The sequence below is a fragment of the Eucyclogobius newberryi genome, unplaced genomic scaffold (assembly GCF_026437365.1).
Source record: "Eucyclogobius newberryi isolate DKJ021-1_F unplaced genomic scaffold, fEucNew1.0.hap1 SCAF_2, whole genome shotgun sequence".
Classification (NCBI taxonomy): Eukaryota; Metazoa; Chordata; class Actinopteri; order Gobiiformes; family Gobiidae; genus Eucyclogobius; species Eucyclogobius newberryi.
This window is the reverse complement of record NW_027315834.1, coordinates 45,974,661-45,994,355: the sequence shown is the minus strand read 5'-3', so window position 1 is coordinate 45,994,355 and position 19,695 is coordinate 45,974,661. Positions and strand designations below refer to the sequence as shown.

Below are 19,695 nucleotides of genomic sequence, written 5' to 3'. Positions count from 1 at the left end.
AAATGTAATAAAATGTAATAAAATGTAATAAATAAATACATAAATCAATCAATAAATAAATAAATACATACATACATACATAAAATAAAGTGGCATGGCGGTTAGCGCTCTTGCCTCCCAAGAAGGAGATCATGGGTTCGATTCTCGGACCAGACCAACATCACATGATCTCTCTGGGTGGAGTCTGCATGTTCTCCCCGTGTTACCGTGGGTTCTCTCTGGGTTCTCTGGCTCCTCCCACTGTCCAAAGACATGCATGTGTTAGGCAAAATTGGTGACTCTAAATGGGCCCTAGTGGATGAATGTCTGTGTCTATGTGTTGACCCTGCGATGAGTTGGCCACTGTCCAGGGTGTACCCCGCCTAAGGCCCAAAGTCACAGGGCTAGGCTCCAGTCACCTGCAACCCCGAAAGGGAACAAGTGGTAGAAAATGGATGAATGAATGAATAAAATGAATACAATAAATACAATAAATACAATAAATACAATAAATACAATAAATACAATAAATAAATAAAATAAAAGATCAATTAAAAAATAATTGAAATAAATAAGTATTTCAAGTCTATTTTTGGCCAAAAATGCTGCGGGTCTAACTAAATTCTGCCGTGGGTTAATAATGTAGTTTTAATCCTACTCACCATGTTGGAAGACATGATCATAGCTATAACTGCAGCACAATTTATTTGGGTTGAATGTAACGATGGAGACTGTATCCATTAGTGTCAGGTGCATGAATGTCAGCAGTAACTTTCCCCCAGACAAACCCGTGTGGGACTGTGGGGTCTCGTTACGGCCCCGCTCCCGTCTGATGCGGTTTCTCTTTGGTCTGAATCCTTAAAGGCGTTTTGGGTCACTACGGTCTGTCGGAACCATCACGCCTCATGTCTGCTCCTTCATGCGTTAGTCATAAAACGCTGGAGGTCATAAATGTGGATAGATGCAGCACGTGTGGTTCTGGACTGCATTTTGTAAACTTGTCCATAGATATAGACAGTGGACGTCTGCAAAAATGACTCCAGTGCACCGGTCATTTCTGTTTTCAATGACCTTTTTTTGTTGTAAAATTGTGAACTGAGCCCAACGGTAAAATCCCTCGGCACATTTTCTGAAGCTTATCGTACATTTTCTACACATCGGTTCCATTATTTGCTGTTCAAACAAGACACAAAACGATTCAGAATTTTTGAAAAACTGGACTTTGTGATCAAAACTAAAAACACCATTCACTTCTGTCCATCATCACTGTCCAGAGAAAGCAGATAAAGGCCTGTCGAACCTGTTATGTGAGAGCCAAAAGAGAACGTCTGTATGGTCCATTCACGTTTTGTGCAGTACTTGAACTTCAACTAAGATCTCTCACATTCCTCAATGTGCATCAAAAATGTACATATTAATTTCTGTCAATATGGCCGACCCCCGCTATAGTCTGACCATCGTCATATTGTGAGTTCTCTTGTGTCCCCTGTGTCATTGGACTTGGATAAACAGTCTAGATCTAAAACCATAGTATGTAATCTTTAGCCACTATTTTTTTAATTGTACAGAAAAAAATATCAAAACCTGCATCTTTACTGTGAGCAGATTTGCTTGTACACAACCTTTCTTTTTTCATCTACATCATGGGGTCATGTAGTGAATTTACAATAAACTGGTGTACGGAAACTGTTAAAGAAGCCGTATTTCTTTAGCAGTAACTGATTTTCTCGACAATATTATAGAAGTGAAGACACTTTCCGTGCTTTTGAAAAAGTCCTGTGTATCAGATGTGGTCCCTTTGGCTCTTCAAACCTCAACAGCACCAGCACCAGTCTGTAAAACACATTCACTGTGGTCGGATGAATAAAGCGGGTTCTCTTTAAACAGAAGACCGGGGCCGTTTACAGTAAAGGCAGCGCGCCTGGTCCTAGTTTCAGAGGAATTTGAGAGGAAACCTGTGGCGCACATGTATCACAGACTGTGTACAGAAACGTGGTATTTTGGAACGGTGACTTCACAGACTGCATTCCCGATACAGCGCCACGTGACTCAAAGCACTCCTACACCTTCATCCAAGAGAATCATTTCATTCATTTCCGAGTGGAAGATTTCACTGGAACTATGATTCTATGAGGCATGGAACTTTTTCAGGAGATCATTTAGTCATCCTTTCAACAGACACTATTCACTGTTCATTCAAATGTTATATTAATCATATAAAGCATTAAAATAACTCTTAGGGGTTAGAAATAGGGTATTAATCAAGCTCAAATTCTTAATGAGCCATTTGTTCATTATAAATTAGGTCTTCCTGCTTTATTAGGGCGAATAAAAGTGTAGTTAAAATGAAGTGTTACCGTTCATTCATTATTTAGGATTATCTAGTGTTTAGTGTCATTTCAAACTGTGTATAGTGACATTTTAGACCATGCTCACCTCTTATTAAGACCTAACATAGAGCGGGGTTAGACCTGGTTGTACTTTTGTTTTTGCTCCCATTTTTCATGAAGTCAAAGATGTGAAACATTCTCTATAAACACAAAATAATCATATCTTTCAAATATTGTTCACAAACTGCATCTGCATAAAGCAGTCAAGTGATAAAAGGTGACATCATGTATTTTTTATTTATTTGCGGTTGCGTGGCGTGTGGAGGCGCTCTGGGAGGATGTGGTTGTTAGCTGTTGTCCTGTGGTGTGGCGTTGCGTGGCCTTGCGTGACCTTGCGTGGCATGGCGTGACCTTGTGTGGCATGGCGTTGCGTTTCGTGGCGTTGCTTGGCGTTGCTTGGCGTTACTTGGCGTGGTCTTGCGTGGCCTTGAGTGGCCTTGAGGCGTGTGGAGGCGCTTTGGGAGGATGTGCTTGTTAGCTGTTGTCCTGTGGTGTGGCGTCACTGACACTTGAGTGGAGAGGGCCAAGGAGCCGGTCCAGACGAGTGGGGGCTCCACTCCGGGCTCCTGTCGGCTCCATGTGAATGTGAATGCTCCTGCGTCACTCCTACACTGACCTCATCATATCACCACTTGTATTCCTGATCAAGTAAATTAAATAGTTGTTTCTGTTCTGAGCGTCAGATTCTCATCAGCTACAACCAACAATCTTTTTTAACAACAATTAAATGACTGCTATATTCAGAAGTTTATGTGCTAAAACATATAACTATATCTCCCTTTTAAAAATGTTCTAATGTTATATCAGTAAAGCTGAAACACGTCAAGGTACACTAAAATACATCCGTCCTACATCCTACTTTTCCCGAAGAAGTTTAGTAGTTTAGAAGGCTGGGACATTTGTCTAAGGACAGAGGAGGCTGGGACATTTGTCTAAGGGCAGAGGAGGCTGGGACATTTGTCTAAGGACAGAGGAGGCTGGGACATTTGTCTAAGGGCAGAGGAGGCTGGGACATTTGTCTAAGGACAGAGGAGGCTGGGACATTTGTCCAAGGACAGAGGAGGCTGGGACATTTGTCTAAGGACAGAGGAGGCTGGGACATTGGTCTAAGGACAGAGGAGGCTGGGACATTTGTCTAAGGACAGAGGAGGCTGGGACATTGGTCTAAGGACAGAGGAGGCTGGGACATTTGTCTAAGGACAGAGGAGGCTGGGACATTGGTCTAAGGACAGAGGAGGCTGGGACATTTGTCTAAGGACAGAGGAGGCTGGGACATTTGTCTGAGGACAGAGGAGGCTGGGACATTTGTCTAAGGACAGAGGAGGCTTGGACATTTGTCTAAGGACAGAGGAGGCTGGGACATTTGTCTAAGGACAGAGGAGGCTGGGACATTTGTCCAAGGACAGAGGAGTCTGGGACATTTATCTAAGGACAGAAGAGGCTGGGACATTTGTCTGAGCACAGAGGAGGCTAGGACATTTGTCTAAGGACAGAGGAGGCTGGGACATTTGTCTGAGGACAGAGGAGGCTGGGACATTTGTCTAAGGACAGAAGAGGCTGTGACATTTGTCTAAGGACAGAGGAGGCTGGGACATTTGTCTGAGGACAGAGGAGGCTGGGACATTTGTCTGAGGACAGAGGAGGCTGGGACATTTGTCTAAGGACAGAGGAGGCTGGGACATTTGTCTAAGGATAGAGGAGGCTGGGACATTTGTCCAAGGACAGAGGAGGCTGGGACATTTGTCTAAGGACAGAGGAGGCTGGGACATTTGTCTAAGGACAGAGGAGGCTGGGACATTTGTCTAAGGACAGAGGAGGCTAGGACATTTGTCTGAGCACAGAGGAGGCTAGGACATTTGTTTAAGGACAGAGGAGGCTAGGACATTTGTCTGAGCACAGAGGAGGCTAGGACATTTGTCTAAGGACAGAGGAGGCTAGGACATTTGTCTGAGGACAGAGGAGGCTGGGACATTTGTCTAAGGACAGAGGAGGCTAGGACATTTGTCTGAGGACAGAGGAGGCTAGGACATTTGTCTAAGGACAGAGGAGGCTGGGACATTTGTCTGAGGACAGAGGAGGCTGGGACATTTGTCTAAGGACAGAGGAGGCTAGGACATTTGTCTGAGGACAGAGGAGGCTAGGACATTTGTCTAAGGACAGAGGAGGCTAAGACATTTGTCTGAGCACAGAGGAGGCTAGGACATTTGTCTAAGGACAGAGGAGGCTAGGACATTTGTCTGAGCACAGAGGAGGTTAGGACATTTGTCTAAGGACAGAGGAGGCTAGGACATTTGTCTAAGGACAGAGGAGGCTGGGACATTTGTCTGAGGACAGAGGAGGCTGGGACATTTGTCCAAGGACAGAAGAGGCTGGGACATTTGTCTGAGCACAGAGGAGGCTAGGACATTTGTCTAAGGACAGAGGAGGCTGGGACATTTGTCTGAGGACAGAGGAGGCTGGGACATTTGTCTAAGGACAGAAGAGGCTGTGACATTTGTCTAAGGACAGAGGAGGCTGGGACATTTGTCTGAGGACAGAGGAGGCTGGGACATTTGTCTGAGGACAGAGGAGGCTGGGACATTTGTCTAAGGACAGAGGAGGCTGGGACATTTGTCTAAGGATAGAGGAGGCTGGGACATTTGTCCAAGGACAGAGGAGGCTGGGACATTTGTCTAAGGACAGAGGAGGCTGGGACATTTGTCTAAGGACAGAGGAGGCTAGGACATTTGTCTAAGGACAGAGGAGGCTAGGACATTTGTCTGAGCACAGAGGAGGCTAGGACATTTGTTTAAGGACAGAGGAGGCTAGGACATTTGTCTAAGGACAGAGGAGGCTAGGACATTTGTCTGAGGACAGAGGAGGCTGGGACATTTGTCTAAGGACAGAGGAGGCTAGGACATTTGTCTGAGGACAGAGGAGGCTAGGACATTTGTCTAAGGACAGAGGAGGCTGGGACATTTGTCTGAGGACAGAGGAGGCTGGGACATTTGTCTAAGGACAGAGGAGGCTAGGACATTTGTCTGAGGACAGAGGAGGCTAGGACATTTGTCTAAGGACAGAGGAGGCTAAGACATTTGTCTGAGCACAGAGGAGGCTAGGACATTTGTCTAAGGACAGAGGAGGCTAGGACATTTGTCTGAGCACAGAGGAGGTTAGGACATTTGTCTAAGGACAGAGGAGGCTAGGACATTTGTCTAAGGACAGAGGAGGCTGGGACATTTGTCTGAGGACAGAGGAGGCTGGGACATTTGTCTGAGGACAGAGGAGGCTGGGACATTTGTCTAAGGACAGAGGAGGCTGGGACATTTGTCTAAGGACAGAGGAGGCTGGGACATTTGTCTAAGGATAGAGGAGGCTGGGACATTTGTCCAAGGACAGAGGAGGCTGGGACATTTGTCTAGGGACAGAGGAGGCTGGGACATTTGTCTAAGGACAGAGGAGGCTGGGACATTTGTCTAAGGACAGAGGAGGCTAGGACATTTGTCTGAGCACAGAGGAGGCTAGGACATTTGTTTAAGGACAGAGGAGGCTAGGACATTTGTCTGAGCACAGAGGAGGCTGGGACATTTGTCTAAGGACAGAGGAGGCTAGGACATTTGTCTGAGGACAGAGGAGGCTGGGACATTTGTCTAAGGACAGAGGAGGCTAGGACATTTGTCTGAGGACAGAGGGGGCTAGGACATTTGTCTAAGGACAGAGGAGGCTGGGACATTTGTCTGAGGACAGAGGAGGCTGGGACATTTGTCTAAGGACAGAGGAGGCTAGGACATTTGTCTGAGGACAGAGGAGGCTAGGACATTTGTCTAAGGACAGAGGAGGCTAAGACATTTGTCTGAGCACAGAGGAGGCTAGGACATTTGTCTAAGGACAGAGGAGGCTAGGACATTTGTCTGAGCACAGAGGAGGTTAGGACATTTGTCTAAGGACAGAGGAGGCTAGGACATTTGTCTAAGGACAGAGGAGGCTAGGACATTTGTCTAAGGACAGAGGAGGCTGGGACATTTGTCTAAGGACAGAGGAGGCTGGGACATTTGTCTAAGGACAGAGGAGGTTGGGACATTTGTCTAAGGACAGAGGAGGTTAGGACATTTGTCCAAGGACAGAGGAGTCTTTCTTACCCTTCATTCCTTCAGAGCGTGTTTGGACTCTAAAGATGGAAAAGTCTCTTATTTGATTAAACTCCTCATTGTTTATCGGGCGTTTCCTCTGACACTGAGTAAGTCATGTTTGTCCATCCTCCGGACACGAGCTCCACCTCCGGACACGAGCTCCACCTCCGGACACGAGCTCCACCTCCGGACACGAGCTCCACCTCGGGACACGAGCTCCACCTCCGGACACCGGCTCCACCTCCGGACACGAGCTCCACCTCGGGACACGAGCTCCACCTCCGGACACCGGCTCCACCTCCGGACACCAGCTCCACCTCCGGACACCAGCTCCACCTCCGGACACGAGCTCCACCTCCGGACACCGGCTCCACCTCCGGACACGAGCTCCACCTCGGGACACGAGCTCCACCTCCGGACACCGGCTCCACCTCCGGACACCAGCTCCACCTCCGGACACCGGCTCCACCTCCGGACACCAGCTCCACCTCCGGACACGAGCTCCACCTCTGGCACTGGCACAGTTGGCACTGCCACCACAGTCTGTACACACTGTTCATCTGTTGGGAAAATACTTCTTTCAATGTGTTTTCATTCCATTTCCTATTAATAGCAACGCATTCAGAAACTCCCTTCTTGAGTGTGTCATCCTCTGTTCCATATTTTTATTTTACACAGAAATTGTGTAATAAAACATATTTGTTTCATATAAATAATAGTTTCAAGAGAGACCAGAGAGAACACAAAATACTGATAAGTAAAAGATTATATTAGTTTGCAGACGACACAACGGTGGTTGGCCTCATCAGCAACAACGATGAGACGGCGTATAGAGAAGAGGTTCAGCATCTGGCAGTGTGGTGCGCCGCCAACAACCTGGCTCTCAATACCAAGAAGACCAAAGAGCTCATCGTGGACTTCAGGAAGAAGAGTGGCACACACACCCCATCCTTATCGACGGGACGGAGGTCGAGCGTGTCACCAGCTTCAAGTTCCTGGGTGTCCACATCTCCGAGGATCTCTCTTGGTCTCTCAACACCTCAACCCTGGTCAAGAAGGCACACCAGCGTCTCTTCTTCCTGAGGAGGTTGAAGAAGGCCCACCTGTCTCCTCTGATCTTGGTGAACTTTTACCGCTGCACCATCGAGAGCATCCTTACCAACTGTGTCTCAGTATGGTATGGCAGCTGCTCTGCTGCGGACCGGAAGTCACTCCAGAGGGTGGTGAAAACCGCCCAACGCATCACAGGTTCCTCACTCCCCTCCATTGAGACTGTCCAGAGCAAGAGGTGTCTGCGGAGGGCGCGCAGCATCGTCAGAGACAGCTCTCACCCCAGCCACCAACTGTTTGCCCTCCTCCCCTCCGGGAGGCGCTACAGGGTGCTCCGTTCCCGGACCAGTAGGTTCAGGAAAAGCTTCCTCCCTGCAGCGGTCATCCTGCTGAACTCTCTACCTCAATGTCCCCCCCCCCCCACACACACACACACAGACATGCACATACAGAGACTGTAGACTGCCACACACACACACAGTGATTGTGGACAACTGCTCATACCCCATACTGCCCCCTACTGTACATTCTGTATTTATTCACTGATTCACTTTACATACTCTGCACTTTTAACTGCTGTTTTGCACTTCTGGTTGATGCTAACTGCATTTCGTTGTCTTAGTACCTGTACTCTGTGCAATGACAATAAAGTTGAATCCAATCCAATCCAATATTAGAAAACAAGGTGATGGCCTCCAAAGAAAAGATGTTAAAGCATACTAAATCTAAAATAGAAGTGCCATTTTGTCCTTTGTTTATTGAATTTGTCCGTTTTCACATTGAGTCCAGATAGATGTGATTTTGTCCATCGTGCGCGTGTCCTTATGACATCATCGCAGTTCAATCGAAGTTTGTGTCTTCCATTTTTTTTAAGGGATTCTCATTTTTACAACATGAACTTTAAACATTCTGAAATCTTCACAGTTTCAGATGAATCCTGACCTCGCCCTCACACTGGGCCCTCACACTGGGCCCTCACGCTGGGCCATCACGCTGGGCCCTCACGCTGGCCCTTCGCCCTGGGCCCTCGTCCATGGCCCTCGCGCTGACACAGTATTAAGGAATGATTGAACGCACGTCGTTGCTGTTGGCGTGCTTTTGCGTCCGTACAGAAGGCGTTGTCACAGACCGGCTTTTCCACGCCCTGTTTGAGTCTGTTTCTTCTTCTCCTGCAGGTCCCGGGTGGGTCGTACCCTGTGGTGGTCAAGATGGGACACGCACACGCCGGGATGGGCAAGGTGGGTTCTGGAAAACGCAATTTAGATATGAAAATATTTAGTCCGTCTGTACCAACTGTCCTTCCAGAGCGCTCCTTAGGTGAAGTGATGTCGTGTTTTCTTGTTGTCAGTGTTACATAACGCTGGGACTTTTCATTAGTCTGACTTTAGTCTGGTGCTGATTTTGTTTTTGTTGTGCTGTTGGATTTGAAAGTTACGATGTAAAAGTACAAGAAGCATATCCAAAGTTTGAACTAAATAAAATATACCATATTTTCCGGAGTATAAGTCGCACCAGCCAAAAAATGCATACTAGAGAGAAAAAAAAACATATATAAGTGAGTATGAAATGCGGTTGCAAGTGTGAAAAGAACAAATAATATCACATATAAGTCGCTCCTGAGTAGAAGTAGAAGTATAAATATAAGTATAAGTCGCGCCTCGGCCAAAACTATGAAAAAGGTGCAACTTATAATAAAAGAAAATACGGTTTACACAATATTTCTGTACAAGTGTAAGAAAAAGTACTTATTTTGTGTCATCAAATCAATTTCAATATTTCACGACATGAGTCTGACTGCAGGCAATTGCACCTTTTACTCAAAGCGCCCCCTACAGGTCGGACGACTCATTGAACTAAAATGGAGTTAAGATAAATATATTTAGAATTTAGCTAAAAACTATAAAAATGTTATCACACTATAGCAAATTTTTTAGGTGTATAATTCCACTTCCTGCTTGTAATTTATGACATCACACTAGGAAATTACCCAGCAAACACTGGGCCAAAACTCATCTTTGGTGTAAATTCTGCACAAACTTTGTCTGGAATGAGTGTCCCTGGTGTGATGTCACTTCCTGTCATTTTCTACAAATTTTTCAACGTTTTCTCCACAAATACCTGCTCGATTGGTGTAAAACTATAATGTACGTGTACAGTAGGTATAAACACACCAAATAAAGTCAACATTATAACATCGTATAATTAACCGCAGTTTTTGGAAAGCGGAGTTCAATGACACAAACGGTGGTAGAACGTCAAGTAGGCTGTGAGATCTCAGGAATAAACTGTCACAATAAAATGCCTCGGTGGCCAAACCCCTGACCCAGTTAAGATCAGTGTCCAGGACCCTCTCCCAAACGGGCCCTTCTCCCTTAAACTTTGTGGTAGTTGTGTGGCCCATTACGTTTGGTTTAAAACTACAGCTCCTGATATAAAGAGCACCGCGCCCACATTCACGTCTCCGGGGGGCGGCAGTGCGACCGTCTGGGGCTTTACGGCTTTTCCCTCAAGCTCAAGTGTGTGTTGTGGTCGCTTCATGCTCAGAAACCCCCCAATACGACTGTTCAAACAATCACGAAAAGATGAGTGAGACAAAATGACTCCATAGTGATTTAAGCGTTTGGTTATTGCTGTCAGAGTTCGTTATATGTTCAGGGATCGATCTGAAATCAGAAAGAGCACAACTGTACATCTGAACATCTTAGACTGGCTCGGTTTCCTGTTCGGGGGCCCAGACGGTGGCTAGGATTTCCCATAACTCTCGAGGGGGCATCTGCAGGTCCTTGTCGAGCGTGACCTGCTTTGACCCTTTAGGACCTGGCAGCGCGTCGAGAATGAAGCTGCTCTGTTTGTCCACGGCACAAACTCGTCGTAAACACCTCATGTGACGCGTTCAGACGACGGCCGTTCGGCAACGTGTGTCCAGAATGCTCGAGGTAGAAGTGTACCATGTGGAAGAGGAGGTTTACAGCTCGTTTACTCAAAGATCGGTGGTTCAATTCCCCTGATACAGTCAGTTAATAGTGTCATTCAGTCCTTGGCCGACAACTGATATTTACTTAAAACAAAAGTCCATTACTCAGCTTCGGTGCGTCACAGGTTTTATGAGTTCACATCTTAAATACAGACCGACGTTTATCACACACTGCTGTAAAAATACAAGGTGCTCAGTCAGAGTTCAGATGTTGAGAAGTTTTGCAGAATCGGCAAAGAACCTCTGGAGCTGACGAGGGAGTTTAGGGGATTTGAGCAGTGTTACAAAGAAGTCTTCTGAGAACTTGATCTAGTAAAGTTTAGACCTGGTTGAGTCCTGGTTTCAACTTGATAGAGTCCTACTTTATCCGTGGTTTGGACTTGATTGTGTTTAGTCCCGGGTTAGACGTGGTGGTGGTCCTGGGTTAGACGTGGTGGTGGTAGTCCTGGGTTAGACGTGGTGGTAGTCCTGGGTTAGACGTGGTGGTGGTCCTGGGTTAGACGTGGTGGTGGTAGTCCTGGGTTAGACGTGGTGGTAGTCCTGGGTTAGACGTGGTGGTGGTCCTGGGTTAGACGTGGTGGTAGTCCTGGGTTGGACGTGGTGGTGGTCCTGGGTTAGATGTGGTGGTAGTCCTGGGTTAGACGTGGTGGTAGTCCTGGGTTGGACGTGGTGGTTGTCCTGGGTTACAACCACCTGGGTAAAACGTGGTGGTAGTCCTGGGTTAGACGTGGTGGTAGTCCTGGGTTAGACGTGGTGGTAGTCCTGGGTTGGACGTGGAGGTAGTCCTGGGTTAGACGTGGTGGTAGTCCTGGGTTAGACGTGGTGGTAGTCCTGGGTTAGACGTGGTGGTAGTCCTGGGTTAGACGTGGTGGTGGTCCTGGGTTAGACGTGGTGGTAGTCCTGGGTTGGACGTGGTGGTTGTCCTGGGTTACAACCACCTGGGTAAAACATGGTGGTAGTCCTCAGTTACAACCACCTGGGTAAAACGTGGTGGTAGTCCTGGGTTAGACGTGGTGGTAGTCCTGGGTGTAGTCCTGGGTTAGACGTAGTGGTAGTCCTGGGTTGGACGTGGTGGTTGTCCTGGGTTACAACCACCTGGGTAAAACGTGGTGGTAGTCCTCGGTTACAACCACCTGGGTAAAACGTGGTGGTAGTCCTGGGTTAGACGTGGTGGTAGTCCTGGGTTAGACGTGGTGGTAGTCCTGGGTTGGACGTGGTGGTTGTCCTGGGTTACAACCACCTGGGTTAGACGTGGTGGTAGGTTAGACGTGGTGGTGGTAGTCCTGGATTAGACGTGGTGGTGGTCCTGGGTTAGACGTGGTGGTGGTCCTGGGTTGGACGTGGTGGTTGTCCTGGGTTACAACCACCTGGGTTAGACGTGGTGGTAGGTTAGACGTGGTGGTGGTAGTCCTGGATTAGACGTGGTGGTGGTCCTGGGTTAGACGTGGTGGTGGTCCTGGGATAGACGTGGTGGTAGTCCTGGGTTAGACGTGGTGGTAGTCCTGGGTTAGACGTGGTGGTAGTCCTGGGTTGGACGTGGTGGTTGTACTGGGTTACAACCACCTGGGTTAGACGTGGTGGTAGGTTAGACGTGGTGGTGGTAGTCCTGGATTAGACGTGGTGGTGGTCCTGGGTTAGACGTGGTGGTGGTCCTGGGTTAGACCTGGTGGTAGTCCTGGGTTAGACGTGGTGGTAGTCCTGGGTTAGACGTGGTGGTAGTCCTGGGTTGGACGTGGTGGTTGTCCTGGGTTACAACCACCTGGGTTAGACGTGGTGGTAGGTTAGACGTGGTGGTGGTAGTCCTGGGTTAGACGTGGTGGTGGTCCTGGGTTAGACGTGGTGGTGGTCCTGGGTTAGACCTGGTGGTAGTCCTGGGATAGACGTGGTGGTAGTCCTGGGATAGACGTGGTGGTAGTCCTGGGTTAGATGTGGTGGTAGTCCTGGGTTAGACGTGGTGGTAGTCCTGGGTTGGACGTGGAGGTAGTCCTGGGTTAGACGTGGTGGTAGTCCTGGGTTAGACGTGGTGGTAGTCCTGGGTTAGACGTGGTGGTAGTCCTGGGTTAGACGTGGTGGTAGTCCTGGGATAGACGTGGTGGTAGTCCTGGGTTAGATGTGGTGGTAGTCCTGGGTTAGACGTGGTGGTAGTCCTGGGTTGGACGTGGAGGTAGTCCTGGGTTAGACGTGGTGGTAGTCCTGGGTTAGACGTGGTGGTAGTCCTGGGTTAGACGTGGTGGTAGTCCTGGGTTAGACGTGGTGGTAGTCCTGGGTTAGACGTGGTGGTAGTCCTGGGTTGGACGTGGTGGTAGTCCTGGGTTGGACGTGGAGGTAGTCCTGGGTTAGACGTGGTGGTAGTCCTGGGTTAGACGTGGTGGTAGTCCTGGGTTAGACGTGGTGGTAGTCCTGGGTTAGACGTGGTGGTGGTCCTGGGTTAGACGTGGTGGTAGTCCTGGGTTGGACGTGGTGGTAGTCCTGGGTTGGACGTGGTGGTGGTCCTGGGTTAGACGTGGAGGTAGTCCTGGGTTAGACGTAGTGGTAGTCCTTCTTTAAATATAGTGGTAGTCCTTCTTCGGTTTGGGGATCGTAGTAGTCTGTAGAAAGTATATTTTAGCGCAGTAATGACTCCTCGCTTTAGCTCATGTCTACACCGTCGTTGTCGTTCGCTTCGTCGCCCTTCAAAGTGGCGTGTGTTTACCCCGCCGCACGCCACATCAAAGCTGCCCACCCATCTCTTCAAGTTTGATGCACTAAATTTACTTTTATTACCCGTGTTCGCTTATTTGAGTCGATTGTGTCATTTTTAAAAGCACTTATAGGGTTTCTTTGTTCCACCCGTTTATGTAATTCATTGAGTTGAATTGGTTTGTACTGGAGTCTTCAGCAGACCTCACAAGACTTCTCAAAACCGCAGCAAATGACATTAGCGCCGTGTCGTGTAATGGAATTAAACTTGAGGATTACGAAATGAAGCCTGGTCTCAATGCGCCTGCACCGTGGGATTGAGCTGAACGTTTATGTGCTGTTTTTACAAGTTTAACTCCTGTTGCACGCTTTATTTTGTGTCGTAAATTAAGATGAGAAGAAGAAAAACCTCCATATCATTAAAGCGCCCCCTTCAGGTCGGACCACTCATTGAACTAAAAAACAGTTAAGATGAATATATTTAGAATTTTGCTAAAAAGTATTACAAAAAATAGGAAATTACCCAGCAAACACTGTGAAAAAACTCCTCTCATGTCAAATTGTTTTTAATTTGACAAATAAAAATATATGAGAATGACTTAATGTTGTTAAATAAATGTTATGAATAAATGTCTCTTTGTGTAAATTTTGCAATTTTTTGCATTTTGCATGTCCCTGGTGTGATGTCATGTTTTCTACAGATTTTTTACATTTTCTCCACAAAAACTGGATTGGTGTACGACTATAATTTATATTTACAACAGGTATAAATACACCAAATAAAGTAAAAAATAGACACCAGTCATACGCACTTTATAGTACTAAAGTATTTGTTTAAGATAATACTTTTCAACAAATAATAATGGGGTGTATTGGTCCTATTAATTATTATGTTATAGGGCAATATTTAGATGAATTAATATGTACTAGACCTTAAGATTGTATTTCAGTTTACCACATTAACTAGTAAATAATAAACACTGACAATACAATTATTTTGATGTGTTAAATAGTTTTCCCTTATGTCTAGCCTTAGGTCACATACTGTAAACATTTAAAGTAACTCGAGTACGAGGTGAGGCAGTAACTCTCTGGGCCTCTGGTTACCATGGCTGCACAGGCGTTAGCTCCCGTGGCTCGTCTCGTTACCCTTTAACAGGCCGTGTTTCTGGCCACAGATCAAAGTGGAGACACAGCAGGACTTCCAGGACATCACGAGCGTGGTGGCTCTGGCCGGGACCTACGCCACCTCCGAGCCCTACGTCCAGTCCAAGTACGACATCCGCATCCAGAAGATCGGCAACAACTACAAGGCCTACATGTGAGTCGTGTTGTTTGGGAGGGAAAACGCATATCATGGACGAAAGTACATGTGCAATAGTTACATCTTTGTCTAAATGTTCAACGATACTTCTCCTGGTCAGAATAATTCCAGAGGTTTGAACTTGGACTGGAGAGAGCGTTGAGTCACTGTTTGAATTACATGAAACTTGGGACTTGGAGCCCTGTGACTTGAGATGTATTTTCAGTGTTTCATTTGACACAGACACAAACTGGGACATGTCTATCCTCCCTTCTCTATTTGTGACCAGGACAATTTACAAAAAAGCACCTAAATGGCAAATTTATTCAATTCATATAATTAAAAAAATACGTTATGCCCAGTGGTTGATCAATACTAGTGAAGCAGATTTAACAATGCTCACAGGAATTTAGCAAATGGATAAATGTCTCAAAGTTTAGATGCTGTCTTAGACCCTTAAACCCCACAGGGTGTTTTGTAGTTTTTCCTTTTGAAAAAGTAGAAACCTCTGGGAGAACCACAGTGAAGGAGAGATCCTGCACCCACAGACGAACAGACTGCAGATGGTCTGACCTGCTTCCATTTACAGACTGTGGAGCCAGAACCACTCAGGAGGAGAGAGGGCGGTTCATCCAGGCCGATGAGGAGCTGTTCATATAGTATAGAGAGCATTCCTCCAGGCAAAGTAGGAGCCCTTCATCTAGTATAGAGAGTATTCCTCCAGGCAAAGTAGGAGCCGTTCATCTAGTACAGAGAGTATTCATCCAGGCAAAGTAGGAGCTGTTCATCTAGTATAGAGAGTATTCCTCCAGGCAAAGTAGGAGCCGTTCATCTAGTATAGAGAGTATTCATCCAGGCAAAGTAGGAGCTGTTCATCTAGTATAGAGAGTATTCCTCCAGGCAAAGTAGGAGCCGTTCATCTAGTATAGAGAGTATTCATCCAGGCAAAGTAGGAGCTGTTCATCTAGTATAGAGAGTATTCCTCCAGGCAAAGTAGGAGCCGTTCATCTAGTACAGAGAGTATTCCTCCAGGCAAAGTAAGAGCCATTCATCTAGTACAGAGAGTATTCCTCCAGGTAAAGTAGGAGCCGTTCATCTAGTACAGAGAGTATTCCTCCAGGCAAAGTAAGAGCCATTCATCTAGTAAAGAGAGTATTCCTCCAGGTAAAGTAGGAGCCGTTCATCTAGTATAGAGAGTATTCCTCCAGGCAAAGTAAGAGGCATTCATCTAGTATAGAGAGTATTCCTCCAGGCAAAGTAAGAGCCATTCATCTAGTACAGAGAGTATTCCTCCAGGTAAAGTAGGAGCCGTTCATCTAGTACAGAGAGTATTCCTCCAGGCAAAGTAGGAGCCGTTCATCTAGTACAGAGAGTATTCCTCCAGGCAAAGTAGGAGCCGTTCATCTAGTACAGAGAGTATTCCTCCAGGCAAAGTAGGAGCCGTTCATCTAGTACAGAGAGTATTCCTCCATGTAAAGTAGGAGCTGTTCATCTAGTATAGAGAGTATTCCTCCAGGCAAAGTAAGAGCCGTTCATCTAGTATAGAGAGTATTCCTCCAGGTAAAGTAGGAGCCGTTCATCTAGTACAGAGAGTATTCCTCCAGGCAAAGTAGGAGCCGTTCATCTAGTATAGAGAGTATTCCTCCAGGTAAAGTAGGAGCCGTTCATCTAGTACAGAGAGTATTCCTCCAGGTAAAGTAGGAGCCGTTCATCTAGTACAGAGAGTATTCCTCCAGGTAAAGTAGGAGCCGTTCATCTAGTACATAGAGTATTCCTCCATGTAAAGTAGGAGCCGTTCATCTAGTACAGAGAGTATTCCTCCAGGCAAAGTAGGAGCCGTTCATCTAGTACAGAGAGTATTCCTCCAGGCAAAGTAAGAGCCATTCATCTATGACAGAGAGTATTCCTCCAGGTAAAGTAGGAGCCGTTCATCTAGTACAGAGAGTATTCCTCCAGGCAAAGTAAGAGCCATTCATCTAGTACAGAGAGTATTCCTCCAGGTAAAGTAGGAGCCGTTCAGCTAGTACAGAGAGTATTCCTCCAGGTAAAGTAGGAGCCGTTCATCTAGTACATAGAGTATTCCTCCATGTAAAGTAGGAGCCGTTCATCTAGTATAGAGAGTATTCCTCCAGGCAAAGTAAGAGCCATTCATCTAGTATAGAGAGTATTCCTCCAGGCAAAGTAGGAGCCGTTCATCTAGTACAGAGAGTATTCCTCCAGGCAAAGTAAGAGCCATTCATCTAGGACAGAGAGTATTCCTCCAGGTAAAGTAGGAGCCGTTCATCTAGTACAGAGAGTATTCCTCCAGGTAAAGTAGGAGCCGTTCATCTAGTACATAGAGTATTCCTCCATGTAAAGTAGGAGCCGTTCATCTAGTATAGAGAGTATTCCTCCAGGCAAAGTAGGAGCCGTTCATCTAGTACAGAGAGTATTCCTCCAGGCAAAGTAGGAGCCGTTCATCTAGTACAGAGTATTCCTCCAGGTAAAGTAGGAGCCGTTTATCTAGTATAGAGAGTATTCCTCCAGGTAAAGTAGGAGCCGTTCATCTAGTACAGAGTATTCCTCCAGGTAAAGTAGGAGCCGTTCATCTAGTATAGAGAGTAATCCTCCAGGTAAAGTAGGAGCCGTTCATCTAGTACAGAGAGTATTCCTCCAGGCAAAGTAGGAGCCGTTCATCTAGTACAGAGTATTCCTCCAGGTAAAGTAAGAGCCGTTCATCTAGTATAGAGAGTATTCCTCCAGGTAAAGTAAGAGCCGTTCATCTAGTATAGAGAGTATTCCTCCAGGTAAAGTAAGAGCCATTCATCTAGTATAGAGAGTATTCCTCCAGGTAAAGTAAGAGCCGTTCATCTAGTATAGAGAGTATTCCTCCAGGTAAAGTAAGAGCCATTCATCTAGTATAGAGAGTATTCCTCCATGTAAAGTAGGAGCTGTTCATCTAGTATAGAGAGTATTCCTCCATGTAAAGTAGGAGCTGTTCATCTAGTATAGAGAGTATTCCTCCTGCCATAGTTTTTGAAAAGGGCTGAAGTCTCCTCATCCCCCACACAGACCCTCTGCCCTGTGGAGCTGTGTTTTTTCTGTGTCATTTCTTCATATTTTGAGTGTGACTTTCAGGAGAACGTCCATCTCCGGGAACTGGAAAGCCAACACAGGGTCGGCCATGTTGGAGCAGATCGCCATGACTGACAGGTGAGCCGACTCACACAAGGACATGCACATGTTGTATTATGTGCTAGAAGGACTCAGACGTGTTGTTTTAATTAAAGAGAGAACCACATCATGGCAGAAGCACAAGGCTTTGACTCTGTTCTCTCGACAGGGTTTCCACTCATCTTAAACAGTCTTCAGCCGACAGAGGCTACCGTGCTGGATTATTGGACATTTAGACATTCATTTAGACATTCATCTAAATGAATGTCTATAGGATTATTATATGATGTCTATGTAACTGTAATAACTGTGTTTGCGTTCACGCATTTATTATTCATCATTTTCCTCATTTAAAATATCAATTATCTGCTTTAAAGCTGGCTCAACATTAACATTTCAGTGCCAGATATGATGATTATCTGTTACTTTTGCTTAATTGAAAATAAAACGATCACACTTGCAGTTGGTGTCCAGACACGGGTCAGGAATATGTAGATATGTTTCTTTCATGGTTTTGATGGTTGAAATGTGCATTAAACAGGTGTGGCATTGTTGTTGTGGTGTTACAGATACCGGCAGTGGGTGGACTCGTGCGCAGAGATGTTTGGAGGCCTGGACGTCTGCGCCGTGAAGGCCGTGCACGGAAAAGACGGCAACGACTACATCATCGAGGTCAGTGACATTTACAGGTTTAAGAACGAGATGGCAAAAAAGTGAACAGCGGCATTCAAATGTTACGTGTTTCAGCCAGTGAAAGTGAACAGTAGTAATAGTAGTAGTAGTAATATTAATGATAATGGTAATAATAATATTAATAGTAGTGATAATAGTAATAATGATAATAATAATAATTTAGATGAAAATAAAGACAGTATTTTTGTTTATCTGGGTGTTTTTCAATAGTATATTCACTGTAAGAGTGTGAGAAATGAATAACACTACTACTCCTACTCCTCCTACTCCTCCTACTACTCCTCCTACTCCTCCTACTACTCCTACTCCTCCTACTCCTCCTACTACTCCTCCTACTCCTCCTACTACTCCTCCTACTCCTCCTACTACTCCTACTACTCCTACTACTCCTCCTACTCCTCCTACTACTCCTACTACTCCTACTACTCCTACTACTCCTCCTACTCCTACTCCTACTACTACTACTACTACTACTACTACTACTACTACTACTAAAAGTACATCTACTCCTACTGCTAGGACTGAACAAAGACTTTTTATAACTTTACTCAGGACTGAAAAGGAAAATTATGAAATGTTACTATCAAATGAAGCCTTCATTTGGTAAAACCTGCCACAGAAACACAGCTGTCGTCTCCTTGGATTCACGCTCGTCCCTGAAACGTTCAAGTTCAAACTGTGGGCGTATCTGTGGCTGAGGGACGCGCTGGTCTCATCCTTGAAGACTCTGATTAGTTCAGAGCAAACATCGAGCGAGGACAAAAACACTGACAGGAATAACCCGTGTGTGTGACGTGGGAAGGATCCGAAAACACATTTACAAGAAATCAGACGCTTTTCAACGCAATCACGAGACGTTATATTGAGTTATGTCTCCAAACTCTAGCTCCCGATGTGGACAAGCAATGAACCAGTTCTCAGCTCAAACGTCCTACTACAAACACCACTTTACTCAGTTACATTTTATTTGGACGTGAAAAGAGACGTGAAGAGCGTCTACTGCTTTTTACACATTCAAATTGTGCAACATCACATGAACATCAGCAACATTCTGCAATAAAAGATAGTTTTTAGTTAAGAACACATTTTGTGAGAGTCAAAACCATTCAGGTTAAAGAGGCCTTGTAGGTTTAAACGCACTGGATTTGAACCTTGAAACCAAAAACACTTAGTTAAAACACAAACAACTGTCCAATGTCTCTGTAATTAACAATAAGTCAGCATTACAATTGTTATTTCAACATGTGAACATTTAATTTTTTACATATGGTTCCTTTAAGTACCATTTTGTCATGATTGAGGCCCATTGTTCTCAGAGTTGATTTAAATGAAGCTAAAATAGCCCTTTTTATGTACAGAAATACC

General features: G+C 45.8%; 1 protein-coding gene across 1 annotated transcript in view; it reads left to right on the top strand.

The window, feature by feature from the left end:
• The window catches only part of syn3 (synapsin III), a 128,608-nt gene that overhangs the window by 96,581 nt on the left and 12,332 nt on the right, over positions 1–19,695 (top strand). The window contains exons 6-9 of the mRNA XM_072453534.1: positions 8,704–8,766; positions 14,360–14,502; positions 17,602–17,676; positions 18,207–18,309. Of these exons, the coding sequence (XP_072309635.1) occupies positions 8,704–8,766; positions 14,360–14,502; positions 17,602–17,676; positions 18,207–18,309 (384 nt within the window). The remainder of the gene's footprint in view (positions 1–8,703; positions 8,767–14,359; positions 14,503–17,601; positions 17,677–18,206; positions 18,310–19,695) is intronic.